This window comes from Charadrius vociferus, unplaced genomic scaffold (genome assembly GCF_000708025.1).
Source record: "Charadrius vociferus isolate BGI_N301 unplaced genomic scaffold, ASM70802v2 scaffold579, whole genome shotgun sequence".
Classification (NCBI taxonomy): Eukaryota; Metazoa; Chordata; class Aves; order Charadriiformes; family Charadriidae; genus Charadrius; species Charadrius vociferus.
In genome coordinates, this window is record NW_009661367.1 from 1211210 (window position 1) to 1221711 (window position 10502).

The 10502-nt window shown below is 61.1% G+C and overlaps 2 protein-coding genes across 3 annotated transcripts in view; one reads left to right on the top strand and one right to left on the bottom strand.

The window, feature by feature from the left end:
• Positions 1-1088: 1088 nt before the first annotated feature.
• Positions 1089-3814, top strand: GAL3ST1 (galactose-3-O-sulfotransferase 1). Of its 2 annotated transcripts, XM_009893326.1 has the most exons (3): positions 1089-1213; positions 1628-1695; positions 2721-3814. In XM_009893326.1, the coding sequence occupies exons 1-3, from the start codon at positions 1089-1091 to the stop codon at positions 3812-3814; spliced, it is 1287 nt and encodes a 428-aa protein (XP_009891628.1). The 2 variants fall into 2 exon arrangements, with proteins under 2 accessions (XP_009891628.1, XP_009891629.1); XM_009893327.1 differs by lacking the exon at positions 1628-1695 and having other exon boundaries at positions 2665-3814.
• Positions 3815-10357: 6543 nt separating this feature from the next.
• The window catches only part of LOC104293812 (SEC14-like protein 2), a 5901-nt gene continuing 5756 nt past the window's right edge, over positions 10358-10502 (bottom strand). The window contains exon 11 of the mRNA XM_009893341.1: positions 10358-10429. Coding sequence (XP_009891643.1) covers positions 10358-10429 — 72 coding nt within the window. The remainder of the gene's footprint in view (positions 10430-10502) is intronic.

Sequence of the window (10502 nt, forward strand, 5' to 3'; positions counted from 1 at the left end):
TGTGTGTGTGCATGGGTGTGCATGCGTGTGCGTGCATGAGTGTGCATGTATGTGCCTGTGTGTGGATGCGTGAACGTGTCTTGAGATGCACGTGCGTCCGTGTCCCTGTGCGTCCGTGGGCACGTATGAGGATGTGTATGTGTGTGTGTGTACGTCCCCCATGCAGGCACGTGGGTGCGTGAACACGCACAGAAGTGTGCACACACATGAACATGTGGAGATGTGTGTCCTTGTCCCGCTGTGTGCGTGCGTGCACAGGTGTGTACGATGCGCGTGTCCCGATGTGTACACGCGTGTGTGTACACATGCACGTGGACCTGCGTGTGCCCTCTGGCTGCGTGCGTGCACGTGTGCGATTGTGCAGGCACATATGTGTACCTATGTGCATTTGCACGCATGTCGGGGGGTGTCATCCTGCCCCGGACCCCCTTCCCTGGCAGGTCTGTGTCCCCCCCAGCCCCCACCCTGAGCCACCCAAGGGTGGCCGGAGCCCCCCGTGCTGCTGGAGGGGGCAGGAGGCAGGGGCAAAGCTGCGCTGGGCGCACGTCACTGTGCCCGATACATCCCGAGCTTCCCCAGCTCCTGATCCGGGAGCATGGAGATTTCCTTGGGAAAAGGGATTCCAGCCCCCCAGGGAAAGCTCCTGCCCGTGTGGGTGATTTTTCGGTGCCGGGGGAGCTGCGGCCGGGCTGCCCCATGGCACAACTCCTTTCTCGCCGCCGTCTCCAGCCCCACGGCCTCTCCAGCTCCTCCTGCGCTGGGCCGAGGAGACGCTTTGGGTTTTCTCAAGGTGGGCAAAGGGTGCACAGGGCGGGCAGAGCCGCTGCTCTTTGCCCACGTGTGTGGGCCCACGTGTGTGCCCAACGTTGTGCCCAACATTGGGGACACACCTGGCGCTGGCTCACCCCTCTCCTGTGGCAGTGCCAGCACTGAAAAGCCCAATGAGATGCTTCCCAGGACTTTCCATGCCCATGAGATGTCCCCATGCCTTACTTGCTTCTTATTTAAGTCACAAGGTCCCCCCTGGTCCCCCTTCCCTGTTGCCAGGTGCTAACGGCTTTCTTCTCCACCATCCACAGGTGACCAGGATGCTGCACCATGGAAAGCACTGGAGGTCCATGTGCAAGGGGCTCGTCCTGGGGACACTCCTGACCAGCTTCATGCTGCTGCTCTACTCCTACGCCGTCCCCCCGCTGCAAGTCAGCGTGACAGAGTGAGTGTGGAGTCCCCACGCGTGTCCCTCAGCAGCTCAGCCACCCCGTTTCACTCCGGGCAGCCCCAACCGGAGACGGTCCCGGGGCTTTCCATGCTCTGGTGGCTTCACGCCAAGATGTGCCCTTCCTACAGCTTCCTGTTGGAGACTGCGCCCATCCCATGGGTGGGAGGGAAGCTGAACCCCAACTCCCCGGGGGGGCTGGGGACATTCACCCCAGGGGACCCCACTGCAGAATGGCAGGCAGCGCTCAGCTTCTGGGTGATGGAGGTGACGAGGAGGTGCAGGAGCCCACTGTGGCTTCATGTCCCCTGGGAGAAGGAAAAGCACCACAGGAAACGTTCCCCAGCAGCCAGGAGCAGTGGGCAGAGCCGAGGCAGTTAGTCGGGTGCTCTTTATCAGGGACTTTATCAGGGACTTGTCCTTCAGGAGTAACCAAAGCGCTGCCACATGTAAACCCTCACCCACAGAGATGGGCACGGGTAGGTTCAAAGCGCTCTGCTAGCCGTTGCGGCAAAAGCCGGTGCTCCGTAAGGTTCTCCCTCCTGTCATTAAATTTATCTCTCGGCTTATAAAAGAGATTTGCCTGCGGGTGTTTCACAAGCTATGTGCTGACCCGCGCTCCCCCACGCTGCCGGATGGGAGCATTATCAAGGCTCATCTTTGCAACTTCATTAATGGTGTCCAAAGTCACTCGACACTGTGGCCTCTGTTCCCTGCTCCGAGCATCTTAGATAACACTGAAGTCGTTCTCCGTGCTCCCTGAGGGCCCGCGAGCTCATCTGCAGGGCCAAGCTCCACAATTATTTCCTTCTGTGCTCGGCTGCTGGATCCTTCATGGCTCCTCCAAAGGGTTGAGAGCTTCCAGACCTCGCAAGAACATTATCAGCTCCTGTTTGTGGAGTTATGGCCATGGAGAGCTCATCTCAATGCATGTCTCAACTTCCCCTGCACCAGGGCCACCACAGCCATGCCTGTGGAGAGGGATGGGGACCTCCAGCCCGGGCTACGCCGATGCTGGTGGGAGCTGGCAATTGTGAAGACCCCTGTAGCAGCACATCCTCGGTAGCTGGGGTTGTCCAGGAGGTGAATGAATTTGGTTGGTGGCTTGGAGGTGCACCTGACATTGGGGGACTCATGGGGGTGGTGGGCTCTGCCCTGCTTGCCAAGGGGCTCCTGATGGGTGGATGCCCTGGTCCTGCTGGGCACGTGTCTGAGGGCAAAGGGGGCCCTGCCTGAAGTCGGGCTCATCTCTGCCAGGGAGCCTGGGGGGTGCGAGCACCCGTCCCCAGGTCCAGCACCCGTCCCCAGGTCTGGAACCCATCCCCAGGTCCAGCACCCGTCCCCAGGTTCAGCTCCTCCAGGAAAGAAAATGGCCAAGCCTTCACGGTGGTTGAGCCATGTTGGCTGAGCTGCCCTCACCATGGTGTCCTGTCTCTTTCCCCCACCAGTATCCCCGTCCTCTCCTCCTGCTCCTCCTACCCAGTTCCCGGCAAGGCGCCGGCAGCGTCCAATGGCACGGGCAGCCCTTCAGGACGGAGCTGCCTGCCCAAGCTGAACATCATGTTCATGAAGACGCACAAGACAGCCAGCAGCACCATCCTCAACATCCTCTTCCGCTTCGGGGAGAAGCATCGCTTGAAATTCGCCTTCCCCAACGGCCGCAATGACTTCTACTACCCCTCCTACTTCGAGCGCAGCCAGGTGCAGCACTACCGGCCGGGCACGTGCTTCAACATCATCTGCAACCACATGCGCTTCCACTATGAGGAGGTGCGCAAGCTCCTGCCAGCAGACACCACCTTCGTGACGGTGCTGCGGGACCCTGCCTACCTCTTTGAGTCATCTTTCCATTACTTTGGGCGCGTCATCCCCCTCACCTGGAAGCTGACGGGGGAGGACAAGCTAGCAGAGTTCCTCCGGGACCCCTGGCACTACTATGACCCCAACGGGTTCAATGCTCACTACCTCCAAAACCTCCTCTTCTTTGACTTGGGCTATGACAACAACATGAATGCCAACAGCCCGCTGGTGGAGGAGCACATCCAGGAGATAGATCGCCGTTTCCACCTCGTCATGTTGCTCGAGTACTTTGACGAGTCCCTGGTGCTGCTGAAGGACCTGCTGTGCTGGCAACTGGAGGATGTTCTCTACTTCAAGCTCAATGCCCGGAAGGGGTCCACCATCTCCCGGCTGACACCTGAGCTCTATGAGAAGGCCACCTCCTGGAACCTCATCGATGCCAAGCTCTACCGCTATTTTAATGCCACCTTCTGGCGTAAGGTGGAAGCCTACGGGAGGGAGCGGATGGCCAAGGATGTGGCCGAGCTGCAGCGAGAGAACGAGAAGATGAAGAGCATCTGCATCGACGGGGGACATGCCGTGGATGCCAGCGCCATCCAAGAGTCCTCCATGCAACCCTGGCAACCGCTGGGAGAGAAGTCCATCCTGGGCTACAACTTGAAGAAGAAGATCAACAAGAAGCACCAGAAGCTGTGCCGCAAGATGCTGACGCCCGAAATCCAGTACCTGACCGACCTGGGGGTCAACCTCTGGATCACCAAGCTGTGGAGCCACGTGCGGGACTTCCTGAAGTGGTAGGGGACAGTGGGCGCCCCATTTCCCCCGGGGAAGAACCAGGTGCTTTCCTTTTTCTTACTTCACGGTGTCTTTTGGTTGGACGTGAGCAGAACCGGTTGGAGGCTCTGGCACCCGGGAACGCTGGAGGACTCTCCGTCACCATCCTGCCGAGCCTCCACCTGCGCAGGAGCCTGTGGGGACACTGCTGTCACCCACCGGCAGGGAGAGCGGAGCCTCTGCCTCCCCCCCTGCCTCCGAGGGGTCAAGGATTGACCGTTTGGAGGTGGGTTTTTTCCAGCAGGATCCACTTCTTCTTTCCCCATGGAAAGGCCAGCGGAGGTGTTTGTGAAGGACGTGACCTCGTCACAGCGGGACATCCATCACCACGTCGCTGGAGGCACAGGCAGCGCGGGCGGGGACGTGCCCGGTTGGTGGGCAGAGCTGCTGGCAGGGAACCAGAACCCCGAGGAGCTCCTGGAATCACCCCCTTTCCCTCAAGCCCTGGTTTTGGGGCCATGGGTCGGAGCCTGCTGCACCACTCCAGCAGGTTCCAGCCCATGGGTGTGATGAGCGCAGCACATTCTCAGCCCACCCACAGCCATCGGTCCGTGGCAGGCTGCGACCCGGAGCCACCCACCCGGAGCCATTCGGAGAATGGAAAACCCACCCCAAAACCCCCAGCGTTTCTCAGCAGGCTCATGGTCCCCATGGGCGAAGGGTGTCCGTGCAGCAGGTCCCCTCCCAACCCCACATCATCCCGGTTAGAGGGCCCCGGGACCCCGGTCCACACAGGGGACATCCCTGGAGGCCCACGGGGTCTGGTGAGAACTGGCGTGGGGAGGAGGTGGGGAGCGGGGTCCGGCGGCCGCCATCCCGGTGATGCCACCCCCCGGGCGCAGGGGGGGTGCCAAGGACGAGGTCTGACCCCGCGTCCTGCCGAGAGCGGCCCTGGCCGGGCACAGAGGTGGCACCCGCGGCTGAGCCTCCCCCGTGGCAGAGGGACCCCCGCCACCCCCCACCAGCGTTCTGCTCCCTTTGTAAAGACCAGAAATAAAAAAAAAACAATTCTACTTTTGTAAGATAACTGTATATTTGGCAGTTTTTAATATAAGAAGGGTCCAGCTGGTTTCCACCCGTCTCCTCCTTCTCCAGGGCTCTCTGTGGGTCTCTGCTCTTCCCGGGGGGGCAGGTCCTGCTGTGGCCACGGTGGTGGCCCGGCAGCCCCTGGGGGTCCCGGCTCTGCTCTCCCCATCAGTCCTGGGGGTGGGGAGCCCCGTGTCCCCTGGGCAGCGCTGAGGAACGAGAGCCCCAGCGCGAGTGGGGCACCTGGATCCGTCCCCGCTGTCCCTGCTGTGCTGCCGTGGGACTCCCACAATGTGTAGATGCCACCAGGAAGGTCTGCTGGTTTCTCAGGGACACCAGACCCATGGGACAGCCGTCACAGGTGACACAACTCACTCGCGCCACCGGGTCTCAGCTCCGCTGCTGGTGGGTGCACCCCATTTTCAAGAGTGGCCCCAGGACTTGCACCAGTGCTTCTCCAGCCAAAGCAGCAGCACTGGAGGTACCAGGGTGGACACAAGCCCTGATGCCCAGTCTGGAGCCACTGCCGGGGCCACCAACTCAACTGTGCATGATACTGCCCACAGACACTGGGGACACAGATCCTGGGGCACCTCCCTGAGGTCCACAGGTGTCTCCCATGACACGCTGAGGTCTCCTGCTGGGAGTAGGTGCCGAATCCCATCTCAGACACTGGTTCCCTCTGCAGATAGGGAGATGGAAAAGCCCCTTCCAAGGCAGGAGGTCGTCGGCACAGCCCACCTGTGATGATGGGCCTATGGGGACATTCCCTGTGTCCCTCTGCGCCCAGGCCACCAGGTCAACCCCCACAGAGGGGGCTGTGATGGGGTTTTGGGGCCATCTGAGACAGGCAGAAGCCATGGACGCGTGAGCTTCACCAGGTCTCTGTCCTGGCTGTGGCCAAACTGCTGCCCCCGACCGGGCTGGCTGCACTCCCAGGGCTGCCTGTCCCTGTTCTCAATAAATGGGACCAAACTGGAACTATGGGTCCAGGACTGTGTGGTGGGACTGGGGCTGCGAGCAGGACCATGATGGGACGAGGATGGTGCATTGGGGCCTGGGACTGTGTGATGGGACCGGGATCATGCATGGTACCATCACTGAGTGATGGGATCAAAACTGTGGTGGGCCTAGGACCATGTGTAGGACCATGAGGTGGGACCATACTATGAGGTGGGACCAGGAACATCCATGGAACCAAGGTGGTGGGACCAGACCACGTGGTGCAACGGGGACCAGGGCAAACTGGTTGGACCAGGAACACATGCAGGGCTAAAACTACATGGTGGGACCAGCACCATGCAAGGGACCAGGACCAGGTGGATATGGGACCATGCAGTGGGACCTGGGCCTTGCTTGGAACCAGGACCACACGCAGGACCAGACTGAGTGGTGGGACTGAGACTATGTGGTGGAATGGGGACTGAGCGATGGGTGCAGATCCTTGTGATAGGACTGGGATGGTCTGTGGGAGCAGCCCCACACGTGGGACCACTGATTGGTTGCAGAGAAAAACCAAGCAAATCCCCAAAACCTGGCAGCACCAGCTGGGGCCCGTTGGCACCCAGCCCTGGTCTTTAAAGCCACCCCAGGTGGTGGTGCTGCTGCTTGCTGAGGATGGAGCTGTGCTGGAGGGTGCTGGTGTGTGTGGCTGTGCTGGAGGTGGCAGGTGAGTGGGGTTGGGACCTCCTGGCTGCTCCCCTCAGTTACCCCACTGGATCTACTGGGGGAGGTGGTTGGTGGCAGCCATGCCTAGGTGCAGGAGGGTGGTAGGTGCCCCTTGGTTTTGCCTGGTGCTGGTTCCTCGTGCCCTCCTGGACCTGCTGGTGCAGATCCTCTTGGTGGAGAGGAGCCTTCCTAAAATGACCATGTGCTCTGGGGATGTGGGGTGGGAGCAAGGGGGTTTGCTAGGAGCTCCCTGTGCCCCCAGGTCCCTGCGGACCTGAAAGGACCCGGTTTGAGTGGGGGGATTAGCACCATTGGTGGGGTACATGGTTGCTGATAATGGTCTCCCATCTCATGAGCAGTTCCTGGTCTGTCCCCAGCTTCAGACAGGGTCATGGTACTGGGGAACGTCTGGTGCAGCCTGTCTGCTCCCAGGTGTGCCTGGTGCTGAGGTGGCTGGGGACACTTAACCTGGCATTTTGGGAGTGTTGTGGAGACCCTTGTGGAGCACTGCCTCCTCTAGCACCCACCACCATCGTGACTACAGCGGTCCCATGCTGGGGCCTGGCCACCAAGACCGGGAAGGTCTTGGCTGGGGGAGCTGGGGATGGAGGAGCATCCTCATGTGTGCTCCTGGGTGCTCTCCACTCCTTTGTGCTGCTGCCACCTGGCCTCCATGGGTCACAGGGGCAGCTGAGGACCTGGATGTCCCCACTGTCCCTGGGACATGCTGCTCTAGCTGCTGCGGCCTCAGCCCTGCTGGCTAAACTCTCCCCTTGCTGCAGAGACCACCATGGCTCCAGCTGCTTCAACGTTCTCTGATCACACGGTGGCAGCTTCAGTGGTGTCCTCAAGCATGGGGACAAGGGCTGCAGTCCCAGTGCTTGCCACTGCCACCGTGCCTGGTGGGGCTTATGCTCACCCACACTCTGAGGAGCCCAGCGTGAACTTCACCTTGAGGCTCCTGGATGGTGAGTGCTCTGGGTCTTGTCTTGGGTGCCAGCTTTGGGGGAGGAGACCACGGGATGGGTCCAGCCAAGACCCAGGGGCTTGACCATCAGCACCCAGAGCTTTCTCATGAGTGCCCTCAGCACGAAGGTCCACCAGGAGAAGGTGACCATCCCTACCAGTCTTGTGGAGGGTGTAGGGCTTTGAATGGTGGTGCTTTGGAGATGTTCCCCATCCTGTTCTTGACCCCATAACCAGTGTTTTGGGGGTCAGCTGCCCCTTGTCATTCTGATGGGTGACAAGGTCATTATTGGCTCCCTGGGGGGGACCAGGAAGTTGCTGTCGCTCTGGAGAGCAGGGAGGGAAGCCAGGGTGAGGTGACAGAACCAGGACAGCTTTTGGCTTCCAGGGACAGGAGGTGGGCTCTGAAATTGGGGAGCTGCAGGCAGGCACCTGTCTCACAGGGGCGCAGGCAGAGACACCTATGGCTGGTGGTCTGGGATGTCTGATGTCCCTACCTGTGGTGGGACAGGCTTGGGGATGTCACGCTGTGCCCACCCTCCCTTCTCCTTCAGGGGACCCCAGTGATATGAAGAAGCCGCTGGTGCTCAGCGTTGGCTCTGCCATCCACCTGGAGGCCAGGGTTGACTTCAGTCCTGGCATCTCCCTCAAGATCTATGTGGACCAGTGCTATGGGACCAGCTTGGAGCAGCTGGGACACTCCAGGAGGATCTTCATGGTGGTTAACAGCCATGGGTCAGTGCCCATTGGGCGGGAGGTGGGGACTGCTGCTCCAGGCACTCCGAGGTCCTGCAAGACATCCTGATGGGGAAGGATGTCCAGGGCCTGGAGACAGCCTGGGAATGTCCCTGTGTTGCTCTCCTGGCTCAGGTGCCTGCACGGGCAGAAGCTGGGGCCCATGTCTGTCCAGCACCAGAGAGGGGTGTCTGCCCTCCAGCTCACCATCCCAGCCCCTGCCCTGGAAGATGAGGCCGAGGAAGAGGAGGTGCGGTTGGGGTGATGTCCGTGGTGGTGGGACGGAGGCCCAACTGGGGATGTCCTGGGGCATCCTGCTCCCTGCTGGGGTGGTCTCAACCCCACGGGGTTGGGTGGGAGAAGAGCAGGATCCTTGAGGAAGGACATGGTAGTGGCATGCCCTGCCTGGGGCTGTTGTCTTGGCAGGTCTACGTGCACTGCCTGCTGACGGCGTGGGGACCCGCGGGCACCCGGGGCCACAGCACCAGGTCCTGCTTCTACAGCCAAGTCACAGGCAGGTGAGCCCAGCCCTGGCACAGGCTCCCCGATGGGGGCCCCGGACCCGACCCCTGACGGCGTGGGGACCCGCGGGCCCCCGGGGCCACAGCACCAGGTCCTGCTTCTACAGCCAAGCCACAGGCAGGTAAGCTCAGCCCTGGCACAGGCTCCCCGATGGTGGCCCAGGACCTGACCACTGCTTTGGGACCAGACACCATGGGGCAAGGGGACCCATCTGGGGGACCAAGCCACCCCACCGGGGTCTAGATGCCACCTCTTTCCCCTGGTAGCTGGGTAGCATCATTGCATGTCCCAGCTCTGGTGGGTCCCTCTGGGTACAGATGAATTGGGGAGATGGTGGTGGGAGATAAAAGACCCCTCTGGGGTGGCCAAGACCTGCAGAGCTGGAGGGACCTGCTGGCATGGCACCATGTGGGTCTTGGGGTGGAGGCTCTGTCTCCAACCTCTGTCCTCTTCTCCCAGCTGGCACAATGCAGAGGACCCTTCCCAGAGTGCCCTGTGCCACTGCTGTGACACCAGCTGTCCCCCGGGTGACACCTTCCACAGAGAGCTGACAGGTACTGGAGCTGGGATGTGGTGGCCCCACACAGTTTTGGGGTCTTGTGGGGGAATCCTGGGGCTGGGACAGGCTGTACGGGCTGTGTCCTCCTGCAGGGTTCCCGGGAGAGGGGACACTCCACTGGAAGACAGTTGGACCATTGCTGGTGCAGCAGGAGAACGTGCCATGGTATGAAGGTGAGTGGACAACCCCAAACATCACCCCATGGCCCCAAACTGACCGTCTCAGGTGCCGAAGCAACCTCTGAACCCCCTGTTTGGTGGGGGGTGTTTTTTGCCGTCCCCAGGGCCGTGCCGCACGGTGAAGAGGTTCCTGCTGGCTGGGCTGGCCCTGGTGGGCAGCGCCCTGGTGGCAGCCACCCTGGTGGGAGCTCTGCTGGGACTGGTCTCCGCTGTCTGGCGCCTGAGCAGGCACCGGCAAGGACAGCGGCGGCGGCTGAGGCGGCAGTGTCCCTTCCATGCTGAGCTGCAGAGCGTGGTGGGGTCTTTGGTCCCCAAGGAGCCAGAGAAAAGGGAAATGGTGGCTCCAGATTACCACAGCCTGGAGGAAAGCTCAGCGTGAGCTGGTGACCCTCTTCCTCCCCAATAAAAGGTGGTTTTCTTTTCTCTAAAGCTTCTCTTGGTGGTACTGTGTGGATGCCACCACACCTGGAAGCCACATCTCCTGGTGGTACCTGTCTGGAGTACCAGGTGTGGCTTCCAGGTGTGGTGGCATGGCCCCAGGCCATGGTGCTAGGGGGGGGGGGTCCCGGCTTTGGGGGATTTTTTGGGGGAATTTGGGTCCCTGGAGGCACCACTGAAGATCTTGGACATAGTGGCAGCTCCTTGGAGATGGTCCACGAGGCTGGTAGTGCCAATGGAGGGGTTCCAGCTATGACCTGGGGGTACTGGTGGGGTGACCAGGGCTGTTCTGGGCTTGCAAGGACCTCCACATCCCAGGGTGGGACCCAGCCTTGACCCATATGTCCCCCCGCAGGAGGACACATGGCAATGGGTCCCCACCAGCTCTGGCACAGCCCATGGTGTATCCAAGCATCAACGCAACACTGGGTCAGGCTTGAAATGTTTTATTAGGACCAGCCATGGGGCAGGGTGGCCGCTCCGGGGCTGTCACCGGAGGGAGGGTTCACAGTCAATGGGTCACAGCACCCCAACAGCCGCAGTGTGCCTCAGGGTCCCC